The 22819-nt window shown below is 43.5% G+C and overlaps 1 protein-coding gene across 1 annotated transcript in view; it reads left to right on the top strand.

Moving 5' to 3' along the window:
- UMODL1 (uromodulin like 1) overlaps positions 1–22819 on the top strand; it is a 621262-nt gene that overhangs the window by 269567 nt on the left and 328876 nt on the right. Inside the window, exons 9-10 of the mRNA XM_078658858.1 lie at positions 1084–1196; positions 6545–6752. Of these exons, the coding sequence (XP_078514984.1) occupies positions 1084–1196; positions 6545–6752 (321 nt within the window). The remainder of the gene's footprint in view (positions 1–1083; positions 1197–6544; positions 6753–22819) is intronic.

Genomic DNA, 22819 nt, shown 5'->3' with positions numbered 1-22819 from the left:
CATGCATGTGGAACAGAGGGAGTATTGGTGAGAGAGTGTGTATGTGTGAACATATATGTCTGTATGTGAGATCATGAGTGTGTGAAAGTGAGTGTGGGAAAGTATAAGTGAGTCAGTGTAAGAGTGAGTGAGAGAGTGTTCATGAGTGAGCTAGGGTTAAAATGACGGCAAATGAATAAGTGAGCGAGAGTGAATGTGAATGAGTGAGCATGAGTGTAAATATTATATTACACTTGCAACTCTACTGTTGGACTTGGCATTCTTCCTGGTTTAGGGAGGCACATCAATGTCACTTCCTGTGATATCATTACGGCCAAGGGGTGTATGATGTTACTTCCGCTACCCCAGGCATTCTGGTTTATCGACGCCCATGAGTTTAGGTCTACCATAGTTTGGGCTTTCACTGGTGCAGCTATCATTGCTTGTCTGGGCAGTAACTGATAGGGCTGTTGTTGCCTGTACAGTCAGGGTTTGGGCTATCACTGCATTATTTATCTGTAATCTGCACAGATAGGGCTATGGTACCCTGTGCTATGACTGATAGGACAAGAAAGCCCAGACTATTACTGCTACAGTTACCATAGACTGGGCTGTCACTTTTAGAGCTGTCATATTTCTGGACTGTCATGTTCATGAATATTCCAATCAGGGTATCACAGTCAGGCTTAACTTTATAACAATGGAGACAGCATATTGAATATGATGTGGCTTTTTGATAGATTATACGGGCAAATAGCCTGTATGTCTCCAAGTAACACTTCATCTAGATATGTGCAATCTAATTGCAGAGATTTGAAGCAGGGATGGTCAGTGTTTTAGAAGGTCAGTCTGTTATCGATCATGAGTACTGTGTGAGCAGTTTTTAAAGGCAATAAAAAGTTGTGTCTACAAACCTGAAAGGAAGGTAATACCTTACATTTAAATGTTTGCACTGGCAAAACTGTGCATCATGCTGTAACCTGGCTTTTGTGATTATTCCGTGTTGTTTGTGACAAAGGCAACGAGGTTTAAATACAATGCTTCATAGAATGTGAACTTGTGTAGAAATTATGTTTTACCATTTTTTTGTTTGTGCTTTCTTAGATGCAGAAATAGTGACTGGTTCATTGAGGATCACAAACTACATTTTTACTGAGAAATTCAACGATACAAGCAGCTTGGAATACCAGAATTTTACAAGTATGCTGGAAAAAGAGGTAAAACTAAAAGGCTTTGACCCTTCATGTTTAACAATACACAACAGATAAAGGTGTAGGTGCTAGGTTTTTCATCTACATTAGGTACCCTAAAAATAAAATGACAGAACAGCGCGTAAGGCTCAGCAAAGAGATTATGTGCACTAAACAGTAGACATTCTGGACTGTGAATATATAATTATAGTCATTATGGCACATAGGAACTGGCTCACAAACAAATGAAGCATTGGCAAAGCCAGTAGCTCACAGTGTTTACTGAAAGTGCGTCTTCGTTGGTTGACAAGTTTGTGCCTGTGGTTGAGTGAATGGGTAATGGGATTAATGAGAGAATGGGCCAATGGTTGGTGATGTATGATTGGTATTTTGTGGGGTGAGAAATACAAGTAGCCTTTAGAATTTGTATGGGTCTTGCACCATGGTTCATTGAAATTTAACTTACCCAGTCTCTCCTTTAAACTCTCTGTGGTTAACCATTTTTTTATACATTATCTGCTCATTCACTGTTTTGGATCCTGAATGAGGAGGTCATGTGTAGCATAATATTTAGAAAAGGCCAGATTCCTTGTATGCCAAGTGGCTTTTGTTATGGATCAGAGGTCCCACTCAGATATGCTTAGCAACATGGTTAGGAGGGAGGAAGCTTGAGATGCACATGCTCTTGCTACCTGGTTCATAGGAACCTGATCATGGAGAGTGCTTGTGAGGAAATAAAATAAAGCTGGTCCATTCCAAAATCCCATCTGTAGGCCAAACCGAAGAACAGCATCACATAAAGCATCTGCAAACTCTTTAAGACTTTACTGCCCTTATTTGTAGGGCAGGTTGTTGAGAGGGAAACACACACATTTTTTTGTAAACTGTGATGATTGCTCAGTTGTTTGATGGTCTTCCATGAAACATTATAGGTACACGTTCAAATGCAGCAACATTGGGATTTCCCCACACAATTTAAAGTATAAAACAGTGTATTTTAATCCGGCTACCATATTCTTGAAGCTGCCGAAAATAAATACGCTCTCTGTGCAAAACTCAAGAACTGCCTGCAGGTTTAAATTGGTGTTAATTGGAAATAGTGCATAGAAACTGCAATGAAAACAACAATAGTTCCTCCAGACATTTTTTACATTTTTCCGAGTTTGACAGCATTTAGCATTTATTTCAAATGCCTTTTTTCCACCTGTGTAGTCATGGTTAAATCCGGAGTAACAAGTGCAAGTACACTTTCTAAGACTTAATGAGGTTTTCACTGTTTTAGATATTGCAGTGGTGGCCCTTTCAAGTGGTCCTCCAAATACTCTAGAGCAACCTGAAATTCTGTCCATAATAAAATGGAAATCTCCAGTCTACAAAATTGCATAGTCTGCGGAGGGAGTCGGCAAATCTGGGACATGTACGAAGAAAGTTTCATCATCTACAATCTGAGAATATGCCTTCACAAACATCACCTCCATGCTATATAATGTAACCATTTTTCTATGTGTCACCTAACAGAGTCTTTCAATAAAGAGTACACTTTTAGAGGAAAATGGGGTCTGATCCAATGTAGAACTCCTCTGGTGATTTAGATGAAACCCTCATCCAAAAACCGATTCGGACCTTAATTTGAGATGTACCACTTGTGTGAAATGTGCTGCTTAGAAGATTGTTATTTTAGCATTACTCCTATATTGATAGAACCTAATTCTATGTCTCTTGGCCACGCTATTCACTCTTGCACATTCCAAGACATTAGGGTGGAGTCACCTGTCATTTCTAATTGTGAATATTAAGCATACCACCAATTAATTTTTCCCATCTCGTTGTGAATACCAGTCTCACTAGACTAGTCTTCAGACCCCTTTTGCCCCCGAAATCCTACCGATGCAGTTGATTCTCCAATCTGACTGCATCATTTACAGGCTAAACATGAAAACTAAGTAAAAAACACGCACTTTATTTGTACTTGCCAAAAAGCATCCATGGTGCACCATGCTTACTCTATCTGCTAGAAACTCTGTTTGCAAAGCCACCTTTCCTCATCAAATGTCCATAATGGCACTAACACATAATCTCCTTACTATGTTTCAAGTTGCATACCTATTGTAACTAACAACAGTCTTGCGATTCCAGTCGAAATTTGAGGGGTAATAGATCCTGGTTATTTGCCGTCCTGTGTTAATGAGGGCATGTATGTTGCCACTTGTCCTTTGTGACAATCTTAACCTTGTCTTTATATCGCTGCATGTCAATCATTATCATTTATGTGAGGCCAAGGCATTTGCCTCCTCGTAGGGGACCACTGTGCTCGGTCTGTTTGAATACTTTAATAAGACCTCTTGAACAATGATTCAAAGGGATGTAATCATGTCCTTTCTGGTAAACCTAGGAGCCTCACAATATTTTTCCGTGACCTGTCCTCTTAATCTGTATGTTTATGTTCCTGTTTCTTTGCTAATTGTTGTTGGTAAGTTATATGTCTTCCATTAGAGTTATAAATATTGTCAGAATTGGATGTTTTCTGTTCCACATTTGTTGCTTTCTCTATGCTCTTATTTAAATCTTGACATAGCAGGGTGACATTAATGGTCATATTAACAATGTTTTCAGTGATCTTCTTATTGCCATCTATTACAAATTGTTTGATATCAGTTGTCTCCATGACGCAGCATTCGTGGCTTTCCCCCCCGTGATCATCACCACATAGTTGCAGATGTGGTCTGTGACTCCATCATAATCTTTTCTTTGATAGTACTTCTAGCACATGATTGTCAAACTGTTTGTTCCTTGTGGCTTCCTGGCCCTGGGTTATGTTTTTTAACTGTCTGACTTGCCAAGGAGCTTTACTTTCCTCACTGGAGGAATCAGATGGGAAGGGGTCAGGGCTTCTGTTACAGCATACACAGTTTTAATTTGTTCAAACGACCTGTTTGCAGATATCTTTTTTGCAGCTGTGTGTCACAGATTTGTGTCATCGCTGTAGGTTTTGTTGATCTCTCCTTCTCCATATATAAAGTCTCTGCTTTTCACAAAATATTACATTAGGCTTCTTGATGTGTATGAACCCTCGTCCTATCACCTTCAGTTCAGTTCTGTGTCTCTATCTTAGTGGGATTTTCACATACACTTGTTGCTGTGTCTTGTGAGTTACCCTCTTACATTGTCAGTTGCCCTCAGCTCAGCTGAGATGCACTATTAGTTCCTTCCTCTGGGTCTACTTATGTGACAGCACTCAAGTCCTGCTCATGTCCTATTCTTCAGCCTGGTCCTGCCTCCGATATAGGATGTAGTTGCTCCTCTGAGCCTTACCGGCCTATGGTCTCTTCCGAGATAGCCTTTGACTGTGTTCGACAGTGCTGCTGCAGTCCTCAGGTACTTGTTCTCAGTCCACACTGACAAGATCCTCCGCTGTCTTCCCATCAATAGGGCAGCCATAATACCTGAGCATAGAACCTGGTGTTTTGAAGAATCCTCTTCTCTCATTTTCAGATAGAGGTATTCAACAGGGGGATGGACCTCAATTTTGAATGCCCATATTCTTTTAGAAGCTTTTCAGTTTAGGGTGCTAAATCATGGTAGCTCTGCAGATCCTCATGCCTCTGCAGAGCCTTGTCTTACATTTTTAATGTCTGCTTTTCCATTTGGTTACCTTTTTAATTACTTGTGTGTTCTTACTTTTGCAAAGTTCATGAAAAATTTTATTGATTTTTTTGTATTTAATTTATTAATCAACTAGCAGCCCGTCCCGACGTTGTCCGGGTATGAAATAGAATGCGTGTAATGTGTGTATTTGGCAAGGGCAATTTATTTTAAAATCTTGCGGTAGAATTTTTTTTTGTTTCATTAGAATAGGGACGGAGAAGGCCCAGGTGCAGCCCTGGTTGATGTTAGCAGGCGCGTGTAATTGGTGTAGTGATCCGCCGCCTGAGCCCGGCTACAGCCCTGGTTGATGTTAGCAGGCGCGTGTAATGTTGTTGAATGAGAGAGTTCAGTAACAGCAGGCAGGAGAGGCTGCAGTAATGTTACTTACCAGGCCTCCAGGTGAACGCGTTTGTCACGCCCCCAGCACACGGCCACAGCGGACGATCTTCTGATTAATGTACGACCCACATGGCATGAAGGACGGAACGTAGCACACGTCCCAAGCGTGCCCCTTGATGCGGCGCAATTGCGTTCACATGGCATGAAGGCCGGACACACACACCCCAGCGTTTCTCACGCCCCCAGCGTGGCACGCCCCCAGTGTGCCCCTTGATGCTGCGCAGCAACGTAATTGGCGCTTGTATGTACGACTCACATGGCATGAAGTGCGGACACATGCCCCCAGCGTTTGTCACGCCCCCAGTGTTTGTCATGCCCCCAGCGTTTGTCACACCCCCAGCACACGCCCACAGCCCACGATGTGATGGCCGTACCACGCGCCCCCAGTGTTAGTCATGCCCCCAGCCAACGCCCCCAGCACAACGCAGACACGCCCACAAGGGACTACTTTGCTGGAACGGTTCTTTTTCCTTTTAAATGTATAGAGGAGTTGGCCTAACGGCTAAGGCGCTCGACCTCGGACCTGGGGATCTGGGTTCGAGTCTTGGTAACGACGCCAAACATCCTGTGATTCTGGGCAAATCACTTAATCTCCCCGTGCCTAACAAAAATGAATGTGTGTCCTCATGTAACGTAACTGGTGCTATGTAAAACGCTTTGATACCTGATTCAGTTCGGGTCAAGTTTGCGCTATATAAAACTCTGCAAAAAAATAAATATATGGTGGCCGTCTGCACAGCCTATATCCTTCTGCTGCAACTGTCCTTTCCAACGCTGTATTGGGTGTTGTGATTGGTGCTGTGGTTACTGAGATTACCCACCTCAAAGGTTTGGGCTCTCTCTTTATAATATTAGTATGGATATTTCTCTGCTGTTTTTTTTTTATAATTATTGAATTGTTTTAGAGCATTAACATATTTACATTATGAGGATCAAGTTTAGTAGAATTATATTTTCTAATGCATTCAGATTTCCAGTCTTATAAATACGTTCCTGTCTTGTTGTGTGTAGTCAGAGTTTTCTCCAATAATTCAAGCCTAAAATATATAATATTGCTTAGGTGCTGGTTCGCCATACCACATGCAGTATATTACATGGCAAAAACCATATGGCAATAATAATGCATTTATTACATTGATGACTAAACAATACATTCAAAGGTAAGTATGCATTTAATACTCATAGTTTCACTTATTGTAAGTACGGATCGGCTTAAGAATAGTTAAGATATACTTATCTTACAAAACATTGGTATGTCGATGCAGTGGATGCAATGTTATTGAATATTGAACCTTCTTCTAGTCCAGTTTTAAAATGTTACTTTTTCCTAGCTCCTAGATGCATTGTCACACACAGTTCCAAAAGAAAAGCTGAGAGTGAAAATCATCTCTCTGAGAGCGGGAAGCATAATCGCTGAATTTAAAGTGATCATAATGGATACGGATATCGCTGTGAATATTTCAAGAATGAGTGATTCTCTCTCATACCTCAACCAAAGCAAAACCTTGGTGATTGATCCTAGCAGCTCTTCATTGCGAGGTAAAAACCATGTAGTATAAGGTTAGAAGAATAATTTTAAAACAGCATAGGTGTTACTGTTACATGATGAGTTAATGTATATATCCATGCAAGTGACTGACAATAATATAATATAAGTGTCTTATTACATTTATAGTGGACATCTTGGGTCTAAGTATGCAGAGAGAACATCAAAACTGACAACTGAAGGGTCCATTTCATTCCATCATTTTTGCTGACTGTGCTATTATAGACATTGAACCAACAATATTCATGAAATGTGCATGAAATTAAGCATAATATTATTTATAACAAGTGACAATCTAATTCTGATACTATGACTGCCTGTCTCCATTTTAAGACTGGCTACAGATAGCTGTACCTGTATATCCCATGTATCCAAATCTTGAACAAGTACAAAATGAGAAAACGCACATTGAGAGTGTGATCTCTGGTTCTCATCCATTGACGTGCATGTGTTTTCATTCCCTGGCATTGCTTGGATGGACTGTTCTTCAGGGTCATGGCTCTGTCCTGTTTGTGTTCCCATTACGTTTTGGTGATTGGGTATTTAGGGCCTGATTATGATATCGGTCGGAGTTGCTTCCGACTGACATCATCATGGAATCGGAACCAACTGACCTCCGGTCGGCGGTCCTGACTGCTTAATTACAATGCGACCGCACATGGTGCGGTTGCATACTCCCATTTCCCTATGGGAGTTTGGCTATGGCTGTGAACCAGCAGTAGCCCAAGCTCCCATAGGGAAAGGAGAGATTGTGTTGATCCCTGCAGTGCATGGCAGGCACCTTAAAGTGCATGCCACGCAGTTCAGGGATCAACAGAGGGAGAGGGGCACCATAGGTGCCACCTTGGACCCCAAACAAAGGCTGCAAAGGGAAGAGGGCCCTGACAGGGGCCCCTAAATTTGCTATCTGAAAGCCCAGTTTGGAAAGCCTGTGGGAAACCGAACATCGAAATCCCAATGGTGAAAATGCTGTCCATTGGGATAACGGGCCAGCCTCCGACTGGCCGACGGGCTCCTCGAGCCTCTCGGAATCCAGCCGGAATGACCGGCCAGTTTCAATTCCGACGACCTATATTGTAATTGGGTGGTTGGAATTTGAACTGACGATCTCAGTCGGAAAGCCTCTGACCTATGGTCGGACGTTTTACGAGCGAGATCGTAATAGGCCCCTAAGTAACCCTTTTTTACACTGCAGATGTGATAGGACCCGTAGCCCAAAGTTGAGAAGCACTGTTTGTTCTTTGGTGTATTTCAGTTTTTAACACAGTGGTCTTTTAATTGTGAATTTCTTTCATTTTTCTTTTGGAAATTCATGCTGGTTGTATGCCGTAGCCTGTCAAAAAGAGATGGTACCAATCACTTACCTTCCTTGCTTGATCTTCAGTTTTTCCTATGTCTTGAACTTACAACTTAAACACACAATTGTTTCCTAGGTCTTATAAAGATGGTACACTAATAGTGCTAGTAATTCTCAGGCTCTGTTTATGTCTCACACTTTATTCTCGTCTCCCACACGAGCTCAACATGTTTAAGAAGTAAATAAATGCAAGCCATAACTTATCTTCCTGTACACACTTTAGGAAGATAAACAAAAGCAAACTTGAAATATCCTAAACATAAAATTACCCTTTTTTCCCTTTGTCAATCCCCACCCCTAAATCTGAAAAATAACCGTAACACTGCAAACCAAAAACCCTAAAATTCATTATAGGATGAATCGCCCAAAAACTATCCAGATCTATTCTTTCGTCCACATTGGCCTATGATGGAAGGTTTTGCAGTGATTGGTTTAATGTTAATGTTAATGTTAAGCACACTTTTAGAGCGCACGGCTACCCCAGAGGGTGTCCCGGCGCTTTAGCAAAGATGCCCCTAAAAACAGAAAAACCAAAAGGTAAACAAACTGCAGAAACGCGGGTTACTAGGTGAAGAACAGAGTCTTCAGCTCCTTCCTGAAGGCCAAGAGATTATTTGCTTTCCGGAGGGAAAGAGGGAGTGCATTCCACAGGCAAGCTGTTACGTGTTGGAAGGAGCGACCTCCCATCCGCACACGTTTGACCACAGGCACCTCCATTTTGGCCAGGTCCGCCGACCGCAGAGACCTCCGTGGCACATAGAAAGCAGTGCGCTTCCTCAGGTAGAAAGGGCCGGTCGCATGGAGAGCTTTAAACGCCAATGTGAGGAGTTTAAATTTAATTCTCTCCGCGATTGGTAGCCAGTGAAGCCTGGCTAGGAGCACTGAGGCTCTTGCTCTCCTCGGCAGGCCATAGATGGCTCTGGCCGCCGAATTCTGTATGACCTGCAACCTAGATAACAAATATTTAGGTAGGCCCGCGAAGAGCGCATTTGCATAGTCCAGGCGTGATCCCACCAACGCCTGAACTATATTCCTGCGGTACTGCAAAGAGAGCAGGGGCAGAAATTTTCTAAGCATCTTAAGGATGCTGAAGCATTTCCCTGCAAGTCCCAGAATGTGGGGACGAAAAGACAGATCAACGTCGAACACCACTCCGAGATTTTTTACCTGAGCTGATGGAGCCTCAGGGGGGAACATGTCCTGGGGCCACCACGACTTCCAGTCCAAGTCTGGGGCACAGCCAAAGAAGAGCAGCTCAGACTTGTCTGAGTTGCATTTCAGGCTGTGCCGCTGGAACCACGCAAAGACTGCGCTCAGACAGTCCTTAATTCTGCCGCCGTCGAAGACCTCACCCTTGCTGCAAGTGAACAAAAGCTGGGTGTCATCAGCGTATGAGATGACCCGGGCCCCGAACGCCTCCGCTACCTCCGCTAGAGGGGCCATGTAAATGTTGAAAATGGTGGGGCTCAAGATAGATCCTTGAGGCACCCCCACCTCCAGCGCAGGCATTTCCGCCGAGAACGGCGGAGCCCAGATCACCTGTCGGCGGTCGGCAAGAAAGGATTGAAACCAGTCCAACACCGTCCCTCGCAGACCAATCTCCCTGAGTCTTGAGAGAAGGCCTGCGTGTGGGACGGTGTCGAACGCCGCCGAAAGGTCCAACATGACCAACATCGCCCGTCCCCCCTGATCGAGTATCTCCCTGATGGTGTCCGTGACCTCTACCAGAGCGGTCTCCGTGCTATAATTTGCACGAAAGCCGGACTGGGAGTCATGCAACAAATTGTTGTTTTCAATAAAGGTGGAAAGAGTGAGCTGAACATGTTTTTCCAACACCTTCGCCAGAGCAGGGAGGAGGGAGATCGGACGATAGTTAGCCCATTGCAGGGGGTCTAACAGAGGCTTCTTAATCAACGGCAGGATAAGTGCATGTTTCCACTGTCGTGGGACAACCCCCGAGCTCAATGAAAGATTCAGCAGGGGGTTCAGCAAGCTGTTCAACGCTGGGGCCACCCTGCCCAGGCATTGCGCCGGACAGGCGTCCAGTGGCGAGCCAGATTTCAGTCGGGATAGCAACTCCAGCGACGTTTCGCAGGACAGCTGAGGAAAAACAGATAATGTGGGCCCAGAGTCATCCCTACAGGGGTCTAAAAAGGCGTCAGCCATACGGGAGTTCACCGATGGAAAGGTGGCCTGAATCTTTAGGATTTTGGTCACAAAAAAGTCGGCCAACTGTTTAATCCATTCCTCCGTATGTGAGTGAACAGGAGTGGCTACCACTGGGTTCACAAACTCCTTCACAACTCTAAAGAGTTCTCGGCTGACATTATCAGCCTTGTCGATTCTCTGTTCAAGATAACTCTTTTTTTCTGAGGCAATCTGTTTATAATACGCTTTTATCGCGTCTCTGTATTTCGTTTTCTCCACCGACTCATAATTGCGCCGCCAGCGCCTTTCCAGCTTCTTACATTCTTGACGCATTATACGAAGAGTGGAGGAAAACCAAGGGGCTGAGTTAAAATCAGGGGCGGTTTTAGCAGCCCTCAAAGGGGCCAGCTCCTCGAATCTTACCTGCATCCAATTCTGGACCAGGATTAAATCGGCTTCCAGATCCCCGGTCAGTTGGCACGGGTATTGGCCAAGAGCATCAGAGAGCATTTCAGCTGTCACAAGATGGAAGGCTCTGGACTGCCGGAACCCTACCTTAAAAGCCCTTTGGCTAGCTTTAGAATCAAGAATTAAGGCAAAGTTTAGCAAAGAAAAGGGTGGTGGGGGGCAGGAGGGGCCCCAAAACGTGTTTTGTCCCCAATGCATTTTCCACCAACATTTTGTATTGGACGTAGCAGTCAAACAGCAAGTCGGATTTGGACGAAATATGGCAGGACTATACATTATGGTGTGCAGATTACCCTTTTTAGGGTTAGTGGTAAGTAGGATAAGTATTTTTCAAGTTATAAGGATTAAAACATAGTGATATATTATTTCACTGTTGTTTTGCAGTACTTTAGCTAAACTACTACGGTGCATGCCAATGACACTGCGTTATATCATTGGCTATTGAGTGCCTTTACAAACGTTACAAGCAGCCATGTTGGTTTTTGTGCAATTTTGCTATGTTCTGGGTCAGGGCCTACAATATAAGTAAGTAGTAGCTTTTCGTATTTTGCCCTTTAACTAAAGTAGTAATAGGTAGGGAAAATAATTATAAGGTTTAATACTTAAAAAAAAATAATTACAAAGTACCATAGTACTGCCTTCGGGGTACCATGATATTGGAAAAAAATATATATATATATTAAACCTGGGCAATGAACTAAGCTCTGCTAGCAGAAGTTGCAGTGATTTGGTAACTATGCATTTCATTGAGAACACAGAATTCATGCAAGAATTCCCACTCCGCTACGCGACAGAGTTACCTACTGTACCCACGACCCTTTGGTAAATGAACTTTACCTTTACATGCTAAAATGCATATAACAAATTCACAAAAGTGAACTTTGAATACCATCAGGCAATGAGAGATGTGATGATTTTGGGGTCACCCCTTATCTAGGGGAAGAGCAAGCAGATGCCTTGAACACAAAGATCATATCATGGTGATCGATTCGGTGGTGGTCCCATCATCCTAGGCCACCCTGAGCAAAGTTATGGGCAAAAATACATTTCCAACCAAAGGCCCAGCAAAGCATTATGGGGCGAGATTCTAGAGTTTAGTTAATATTATAGTATTAGCTCTCAGCTGAGCCCGAGAGCCTGCCCCTTGAGGAATGTTTTGATATTGGATACTATAATATTCACCACACCCTAGAATATTGTCCCATAATGCTTTGCAGGGCCTTTGGTTGGGATTATATTGTTTGCCCATACTGTGCTTGGGGTGGTCCTAGGAGGATGGGACCACCACCAATCGTTTAACATGATGTACTCTTTGTGTTCAAGGTATCTGCTTGGTTCTCGCCCTAGGTTAGAGAGGACATCAAAATTATCATCTCTCTCACTGCTTGCTGTAATTCCATTTTCACTCTTGTGGGATGATTATATGCATTTTAGCATGTAATAATAGTGTTATTTGTTGTTTTACCAAGGGTATGCAAGGTTTCTGTTGTATTAATTGTGGTGAGACGGAATGTAGTTGCGGAGCGGAATTCACAGTGTTTTGATAAATTCTGCATAATTCTGTGTAGTGGTACTCCGCCAACTACGCCCACCCTTAATATATATATGTTTTAAAAAAACACTCTAATGCACTATATTTTATTAATATAGTGTACTGCAGTGCATTTTCTAATTTTTTAATATTTAAAGAAATAAAAGAAAATTTAGGGTGTAGCACAAAGTGCGCTAAAATAATGCTCAAGTTCAACAAATGAATGGAAAAAGGTAAATTGGGTAAAAACAAACAGTTACTTGCTAACTAAGAGTGCGCTACACCCCAATCTTTTTAAAAATATAGAGAAAATTTAAAATTATTTCCTATACCTATAAAGAAGAAAACCTACCAGTTGCTAATATATAAGGCCCTAACCCAAAATGTGGCCAAAGCGTGGGAAAAATTAGCTATTGCCGACCCAGCGCAATGTACCACGGTATACCACAAAAGTACTGCGGTATACCGTGGCATAATGTATTACTAACACCTAGATTTATTATTCTATTCAGTTACCCTTGCATCACACATAGTGTCGTATGGCCAACGCAATACTTTTACAAAGCAACCCAAGGCCACCATGCATGGCCCTACGTTGGTTAGTAAATCTGGATAAACACAAGGCAGTACAAATGTCTGTCTTGTGTCATTTACACACCATATTTTACATTCTTACCTAATTTCATCTACATCCATACACCTCTACATTCCAAGTCACTCCACTCTAGGCTGCTCCACTCTACGCTCTTCCACAGTATACCATTCAACTGCACACCACTTCACTCTACCTCAATGCCACTACAGTATACACTATTACACTCTATGCCATTATGTATGCCACTCCCCTTTACACTATTCCACTGTACACACCGCCACTATATGCCACTTCACTGTAAGGTATTCCACTATATCTCACTCCAGTGTACACCACTCCACTGTTCACTGCTCGAGTGTACGCCATTCCACTGTACACCACTTCACTCTACGGTAGGGCACTGTAAGCCACTATAATGTATGCCACTCAACTCTACACTACTCCACTCTATGCCACTTCACTGTACTCCCCTCCACTTTACGCCACTCCAGCCTATGCCACTCCAGTGTATGCCACTCCAGTGTACCCTACTCCAGTATGCACTATTCCACTCCATGCCGCACCACTGTATGACCACTCCAATCTGGGCTATTCTATTATATGGCACTCCATTGTAGCACTGTCCTCCGAACACTGTTCCACTGTATAGCCCTCCACTGGACGCTACTCCACTGTACGATACTCCACTCTATGCCACTCCATTGCATGCTATCACATTGCATGCCATTTCATTCTGTGCCACTCCTCTGTAAGCGCTTTCACTCTACCCTACTGTACTGTACGCCATTTCAGACTACTCCACTCCACTGTACGCCACTCCACTCTATGTTACTCCACTCTACTCTATTCCACTTTATGTTAGTCCATTGTACTACACTACAACTATTCCACTGTACCACACTCCACTTTGTACCATCCACTCTTTGCTATTAGACTGTGCGCAACTCCACTGTATGCTGTTGCAGTCTACTGCATTCCACCTCACTTATGCCACTGTAGGCTATGCCACTCCAGTCTACGCTATTACACTGTATGCAACTACACTCTATGCCATTCCACTTTGTATTATTCCGCTCTACCTCACTCCACTGTATGGCACTGAAGTGTATGTCACTCTACACTACTCCAATATTCGCTATTCTACTCTACGCCACTGCACTGAAAGCCACACCACTCTACGCTATTCCAGTGTATGCCACTCCACTCTACAACACTTCACTGTATGCTATTCCACTGTATGCCACTACGCTAGATAGTACTCCACTCTACACCACTCAATTGTACACGACTTCACTGTACAGCACTCCATTGTAAACTATTCCATTGAACAACACTCCACTCTATGCCACTCTACCTGACTCCATTGCACGCCACTCCAGTGTACGTTACTCCACTGTAAGCCACTCCACTGTCTGCTACTATAATGTATGCTGTTCCAAAGTACACCACTGCACTGAACACTACTACACTCCGCTATCCCAGTATATGCCACTCAATTCTACTACAGTGCAGTGTTCACTATTCACTGTATGCCACTCCATTGTTCCCCACTCCACTGTGTAACAGTTGGTTCTACGCTATTCCATTAGATAACAGTCCACTCTACTCCAGTACACTTTATTATATTCTTCGCGACCCTACTCAGTGTATGCCACTCCACTGTATACTACTCCACTGTACGCCACTCCACTGTGTGTTACTCCACCATGCGCTATTCACTGCACTGGTTGTACACATCCATACTACATCACTTATATCATGTGAAATTATAGCATTCATAACAACATTTATGGCATCTCAAAGAACATCATTTGTAAATAGAAAGTGCATGGAGAAGGTGCGGGTTATAGCTGGGGAGAGGATGTGGCATAACCACCAGAACTGCAGACTCGGGTGCTGGTGATCCAAGTTCAAGTCTTGGCATCGGCACAATATCCTGTGATTCCGGGCAAATCACTCAATCATCCTGTGCGCATGGACTGCACCTGGATACCATCACGGATGATAAGATGCGCTATATAAATAGATTTTAAAAACTGTTCATTTTATGTGGTGAGTGATGTGACAACATTGGATACGGAGGTGTGTGACTTATAGTAATTTGAATGTGGTATGTAAATTATACATTTAAGTTATAACTATAACTTTAGAATTTCTAATGTTTGTCTAGTTTAAGTTGGGGTTTCTAACTATAACTTATCAATAACCTTTGTTGTTTTAATTGAATATATACATATACGTGGTAAAGGCACCTGCGTGATAAAGGATGTTTCCCCAACCGGATGCATCTGAAAGCTTTGTATGATCTGTCTCCACAGACAATATCTCACAGGGAGGCCGGGAGTAATTTGGTGCCCGCTTTCAAACTGTTAGAAAAGCTCTTTTTCTAACAGTGTTGAATACATATACATCTTTACCTTATTCTGTATCACCATTGTATGAAACCAGCCTTCCTGTCCTAATACTGTTTCTTTCTCCAGAAGTGGGAGTCCCACGGTACACAAACATAGCAATAAATGTGCATGAAATAGCCATATCATAGGTAAATTAGAACCCTGAAGTGAAATAGATAGAAGTTAATAGGAATTTTTTTTTCACTTTCATGATTCGTCCAAGCCATTATATATAGTCCAAACTACAGCCAATCAGGTGACAGCACCCTCCAGAATGTTCTCCCCAGAGGCTCAGGCTCTCAGATTTTCTACTTCACGTCGTGTGAAGGGAGTCTCCCGGAGCTCTGCTCTGTACTTCTTCTGTTTTCTTCAGAATGTCTTCATTTTATGATGTCTTCTTCAAAGAAATCTCTCATTAGAGCTTGTGAGTCTTGTGTTATGCTCCGGCTGTTTTCTGAAAAACACAAGAAATGCATTTACTGCTTATACCGTGACCACCAGGTGAGAGACTGCAAGATCTGCACAACTTTCCCTCAAAAGACTTTGAGGGACAGAGAGGGATGTTTTTCACTTTCATGATTCGTCCAAGCCATTATATATAGTCCAAACTACTGCCAATCAGGTGACAGCACCCTCCAGAATGTTCTCCCCAGAGGCTCAGGCTCTCAGATTTTCTACTTCACGTCGTGTGAAGGGAGTCTCCCTGAGCTCTGCTCTGTACTTCTTCTGTTTTCTTCAGAATGTCTTCATTTTATGATGTCTTCTTCAAAGAAATCTCTCTTTAGAACTTGTGAGTCTTGTGTTAAGCTCCGGCTGTTTTTCTGAAAAACACAAGAAATGCTTTTACTGCTTGTACCCTGACCACCAGGTGAGAGACTGCAAGATCTGCAGATCTTTCCCTCAAAAGACTTTGAGGGACAGAGAGGGATGTCTACTTCTGTGGCTACAGAAGATTAAGGACCAGGACAACCCCTTATCTGACATTGAGTGTGTTTCCTCTGTCAGGACTACTTCCTCTTGGAAGAGAGCTAACAACACAGATGTGTCTTCTCCTGGGGCTAAGGTGTTAAAAAAACAGCACACCTCAAAGATTGCTGAGTTACCTTCCACATCAAAAAAGGCTCCTCCACCTCTCAAGGGTAACAATCTACCCTGTAGACCAGAGCTTTCCAAACTCTGTGTCGGGACACAGTACTGTGTCACCTGCCATGTGTGGGTGTGTCGCTGGATGATGCATAGCTGCCAAGGTTTCAGATTGCCATCATGGTTCCCTCTACAATCAGTGCGCACTACAAAGGATTCCACTGCATTCAGTAAATACTTCACGGGAGCCTCTGAAGTGCGGCTGATGGTGATGCTGGTGCGTGTTTTTTGTCTTTAGAAATGCTAATGGGGGACGTTTAAATCCCTACAGGGCTGTCATTAAAGAGCAGGAGACAATTCCCAAAGCTTTCTCTGCAGCCCGAGTCCCGTTTGCCAAGTCCACAGACCTCTGGCTCCTCCACCTTTTGTTTTCTCCTCCTCTGTCTGGCTGTGGCGCTTGTCTGAGGCCTTACCAGTCGGTATGCTGGTTGGTCTCATTTCAACAGCCTCTGCTATTTTTGCTGGCCATTCACCTCTGCGGTACTTGTTAAACTTTTCTGCACTAGACTTTTGGTTCTCGTTTATAAAATGCAAATAAAATATTTGGAAACAAAAATAAGAAAAAAGGCACAGCTAGAAGTCTGTGCTGATCTTGGAGGCTGATGCTTTTTACCTGAAATGTTAGCTTTAGAAACAAGCATTTGCAAAAGGGTAGCCTGATTTAGTCCTTACTAGACTGTACCTCACCTGTAACATTTGTACTTTAAGAATCCCCCGTTGAACCTCCTGAGGTGCATCGGGCTCGCTCGCTCTGCTCGCTACACTGCTTTACCGTGTCGCGGAATGATGCATGTCTAGAAAGTGTGTCACCAACATGAAAAGTTTGGAAAGCTGTGCTCTAGACCCTTAAGAAAGACTGTGAAATCTCAGGCTTCAAAACCCATTTCTGACAGAGATTTACTCAGAAACGGGGTCCCTCGTCGACAAACTTGACGACTATGTTTTCATCGACGAAGCCTGCTGTCGCGGTGATGACAACTGCAACTTTCTCCAAAGCCTCAAATGCTACTGTCGCCGGCTTCCTTGCCGTCAACGCTGGTGTCCGTCTCCGTGAGACCAACCACGTCAATCACTTCCTTCTCATTGTCGTCGACGAAGAAGTTGAAGACTCCCTCATCGGCTGCCACCTCGACGAGGCAATCGTCGACGGCTGCTTCGTTGATGCTGCAACTATCTTCATGCACTGATCCCCAGGTTTGGTCTTCGTCTACAGCCACAGCATCCTCAAAGTCTTCTATGGTACCGTCTACACATTTACCACTGTCGACAACAGGGCCTTCCTTGCTTCAAAGACGCAAATCTTCCTTGGAGGTCTCTCCGATTCACATCTCCCCAAGTAAAGTTCCTCTTGCGTTGCCCGAGCAGTTATTAGATTATGGGGCTGATGAGGAAGAATCTGATGAGGATGATAGATTTCGTACTGCTAGGAGCCCTTCAGAGCTCTTCATTAAATACCCAGATGAAAATTAAGAAGGTGACTATTACCCTGAGACTGCTGCTTCATCTCCAGAGTCAAACCCTACTGCACAAATGCCTCTGTCTCTTCTAAACAACTTTCAGCACATGTTGGATGACTACTATCGCCGATTTCCTCCATCTAAATCGGCTTCTTCTGTCCCACCAACACCCAATCCTCAATCTTCATCAGTGCTGAGGTCGCCCAGAACAAGTTTCTCTGGTGGCTTCGGTGTTACATCACCTTCAGGAAGATCACACCACGGACAATGACAGAGAAGAAGGAGAATTGGATGACAGATCACTCCTTACGGAATGGGATGACTATCAGATACAAACTTGTGAACATTCTTTACCTTGGCCTTCCTGACAACCTCCTTCAGAGCTTACAGCTGGTTCAGAATGCTGCTACATGGTTCCTTATTGATATCCCCAGACTTGACTCTATTGGCGCTCACTTAAGATCTCTGCATTGGATTCCAGTTCCCAAGCATATTTCTTTTAAATGTTTTCTGCACACCTTTTGTGCTTTTCATCAAAAAGGTCCGATGTACCTCAGGGAGAGAACTCAGCAGTATGTTCCTGTTAGATCATTAAGATTCCACAACCAGTTGTGGCTCCTTCAGTGAGGTGTGCTTGTCTGGGAGGCCATTTGTTCTCCTACCTAGCCCCCAAACTTTGCAATGCTCTGCGTCTCTTTATTCGGGGTTTGCCTGATGAGACATTGTGTAAGAAAAGTTTTAAAACCTGTTTATTTCAGTCAACTGAGTCTCGCTTGAGAGCCCTTTTTTCCTTCTATCTTCTACTGAGAACCGGAAGTCCATTGACAGCTGCACACTTTATAGATGACATATTCATTCATTCATTCATATGTCACACCTATGGTAATGCCTAAACAGCCCCTAAGGCAAGGTGCAGTGTATTTAAAAAGTTGGTCATCTACATTAAAGTTTTACATGTCCTGGTAGTGAATAATTCATACGTGTGTTTTTCACTACTGCAAGGCCTACCACTCCCATCAGATTAAAAGGGATAACTTATTACGTTTGTGAAGTGATAACGTTTGATTGGGAGTAGGTAGGAATGTTGAGTTTGGTCTGTAAAGAATTACTATTTAAAACACTCTTTAATTGGAAATTCGGATTTTAAGTAACCATTCTGAAAATACAACTTGTAGAAAGTTGGAATTTTCTTGTCCATAACCAATTGATGCCTGCAGCCTGTATTGTGGGTCATGTGACTAGGTTCAACTCACAGTTGGCCTTTGTGTATCACTCACATTTTAGAAGTGGGACTAGGTGTTAGGCCACTTTAGCAGAGTGGGGGATGGAACTGTCACCTACTACACTTGCTTATCAAAGGGGCTGCCTCAGCACACTCAGAAAGGGTTTCAAAGTAGCCTACTGTGACCCCAGACAATCTGAGGATAGAGCAAGGAGGAAGGAAATTCCAGACACCTCTATCAGGGGAAATTCAAGAAGCTTTTCTCATTCAAAAGCTAGCACTAGGTATAAATATTGGACCCTGAGATCGAACTCTTCATATCACTTCGGGACATGTGGAAGACTCAGAAAAAGGACTGCTCTGCTGCTGGAGGGACTGCCCTGCTGCAAGAAAGATGGCCCTGCTGCCTGCGGAAGGAAAACTGGAACTACATGGACACAACAAGTTCCAGAGACTAGGCCTGCATCTGCCCAGCTGTCCTGACTCCACTGGACCTGGCTGTAGCCTGCCACTGGCCTCTGCTGGAGAGAGACCTGCTACCGAAAGGTAGCCCCTGAGGTTCTGGATCCTTGGTTGGCATTGGATTGTACTGCTCCTGGCCCAACTGTGGGTCTCCGTAGAATGGCCGCAGTGCGATGCAAAAAAGAACAATTGAAGGACAGAATGCAGTACAATTTATTTATTTATTCAAAGTTTTATATAGCGCGAACAAGATCCTTACAGATATCAGAGCGCTTCACAAAGACAGGGCAGGGGCAGTAGGAGTGAACAGAGGTAGTGGGAGCAGTATAATAGTCACTAGCATGGTAGGATAATAATAACATATATAAGACATATCAATATACAATCAGGTAAACAAGTAAACAATGTCATACATTCACCCCAGTACAGAGATCTGGGCCCAAATCCATAGTTTTTTTTGCTCACCATGCCATTCCAGTTTGGACCCAGCCATATGCAAATTAGTTTTGACACTGCGCCCAATGGGAACAGTCCTGCCCAAAGTGCCAGGCCAGGTCCTCCCTGGACAGGAAACAAGCATCCTTGGACCGATTTCGGGCTTATAGCCTTCATCAGCCAGGATAGCTTGACTCCAGTGGCATGGAGAGCATGGGCCCCATGTCTGGGCATACCTGTCCCACTCGGGGTGACAAATGCAAATAGAATAATTGATGGACAGAATGCAGAACAATGTCATACATTCACACCAATACAGAGATCTAGGCCTCAATCCATTGTTTGTTTGCTCACCATGACATTCCAGTTTGGACCCAACCATATGCAAATCTGTCTTGACCCTGCGCCCCAATGGGAACAGTCCAGCCGGAACTGCCAGGCCAGGTCCTCCCTGGACTGGAAACAAGCATCCTAGGAACGGTTTTAGGCTTTCAGCCCTCATCAGCCAGGATAGCTTGACTCCAGTGGCATGGAGAACACGGGGCTCACATCTGAGCATACCCGTCCCACTCGGGGGACAAATGCAAAAACAACAGTTGATGGACAGAATGCAGAACAATGTCATACATTCACCCCATTACAGAGATCTGGGCCTAAATCCATCGTTTTTTGCTCACCATGCCATTCCAGTTTGGTCCCAGCTATATGCAAATCAGTCTTGACCCTGTGACCCATGGGAACAGTCCAGCCCGAACTGCCAAGCCAGGTCCTCCCTGGACTGGAAACAAGCATCCTAGAACGGGTTTCGGCTTTCAGCCCTCTTCAGCCAGGATAGCTTGACTCCAGTGGCATGGAGAGCACAGGACCCACGTCTGGGCATACCCGTCCCACTCGGGGTGACAAATGCAAAAAGAACAATTGATGGACAGAATGCAAAACAATGTCATATGATGCAGCATAGACAGTTATTAGGGTTTGGAGAAATTTCAGATGATGGCGCTCTACCTGTAGTACACGTTACACCTGTAAGGAGACAAGTTCTAATGCGTGGTGCGTACTGAGCGAACGGAATAACCCTAAAACCGTCCCAAGACAATCAAAAGATTACCATAAGCAGAAAACAGCAAAGCTCTCGCAACCACAAAACAGTGTAAATGTTAAACAAATATGACAATAAAGTAGCAGAAAGCAGCAGAACTCTGAATTCGTGTTCTTTTTCAAACGGATGTTTTAATTTGATCCACAATCAGCCGACACGTGTTTCATCGTGTTGAAGTGGAGTCAACACGACTCTTCAGGGCTGATGAAATAAAGTAAACATATGTATAGTACGTTTCACTATAACACTTTTAGTACACTTGTCAGTGAAAAAGACATGCACGGAAGTGAAGGTGACGAAACGTTACGTGCCTCGTGGCCGTTTAGTGATTTGCGTACCATGCACATCCACACTCGCAACACAGTGATGGTTGTAAAGTGCGTGGGTAGCAGTTCCAACATAAATATCCGTTCCAACAGTTCATTCACTGTTGACAAAAACCCAAATCACGTGGTTTGCTGTCTCCCGCTCACGTGGAAACCGCGTTAGTGAAGGATCAGGGTGTAAAACGTGTCCATTATTCCATTCAATTGAGCACAAAGTGTGTGTGTCATGCACGATATCAGAGTAAGTCTATGTGCAGAATAAAAAGTCATGCAGCTCGTGAAAACCTCACTAATATCGATATTAGCCTACCTGGTATAAACCCAGGCTTCTATGGGTAGATGCGAAAATAAGTGCGAGTTGATCGATATATCTAAACATTTACAAAAAACACAAAATTCAAAAAATAAGAAAGGGAGAAAAATTAATGAAAGGCAAGCGGTATAGATAACAGGGTGCAATAAACCAGTGTTGGCTATGGCTTACCCTGTGTAAATATTGACGGATATGTCAATATGTTCTAAGCGCAGAGAACCCTGGTATCGGGTTGACAGATAAGTGTTCACACAGCTGTATTGGTAAGTTTAAATGTTGCTCGTTTGTTCCAAACAGAGACTGCACGAAAAGAAAAAGTCACAAAATAAATATAAAATCCGATGAGAACATCACAAGACAAACAAGTAATGGCCAAGACTCAGAAAACTGTCGATGCAGTTCAATGCATCTCTAGATCAAACCGTACATACCTAAACACGTGTAGGTGTTTAGCCGTACCGGGAGGGGATCCGACTGGTCAAAGTGTTTTGAGGTTGATTTCTGGGTAAAGATCTCTGTCGGTAAGTGAACTAAGTGTAGAAAGACACAAAAGGGGAAACGATAGTGATAATGTTTCCAAAATTATGAGCCGGTATTGAAAGAAACGCAAGTACACCAGGTATTGTGTTCTTACCTCCAGACGATATCCCTCCTCTGTAGGTTCCCGGTCGCTGTGTTCCAGAGACGGACACGTGACCGGAAACCGGATGGTAATGATATAGTCTAAGTAGGTCAAAAGCTAGTGCGCGCCAGTCTGAATACCACGTCCAAAGCGAAACCGCCATATTGGATGTGAAAAAAGCTCGCTGCGAGTCACCTCATTGGCGAAACGAAATTGAAAACTGCAAAATAAATAAAGGCACTATTTAATAAGAGGACACTGTCGGTTGGAGGCGAAAACTTAAATATTAGTATTCAAGGCGCTCATCTCAAGGCTCTTCTTTAATACGAAAACGATGAGAGAAAAGTGTAGATATGTAGATCCGTGAAGATCTGTTGGCATCATCTCCTATGTTACACTTGAAATTGTTGATATAAGGAACAGAACGGAGAATTGGCAAATCGAGTCGAGATGTCTGAGTAAGACAGTGAAACTTCACAAAAAGGGGCT

This window comes from Lissotriton helveticus, chromosome 8 (genome assembly GCF_964261635.1).
Source record: "Lissotriton helveticus chromosome 8, aLisHel1.1, whole genome shotgun sequence".
NCBI lineage: Eukaryota > Metazoa > Chordata > Amphibia > Caudata > Salamandridae > Lissotriton > Lissotriton helveticus.
Note: the sequence above shows the minus strand (reverse complement) of the source record. Positions and strands in the feature narration are given on the sequence as shown.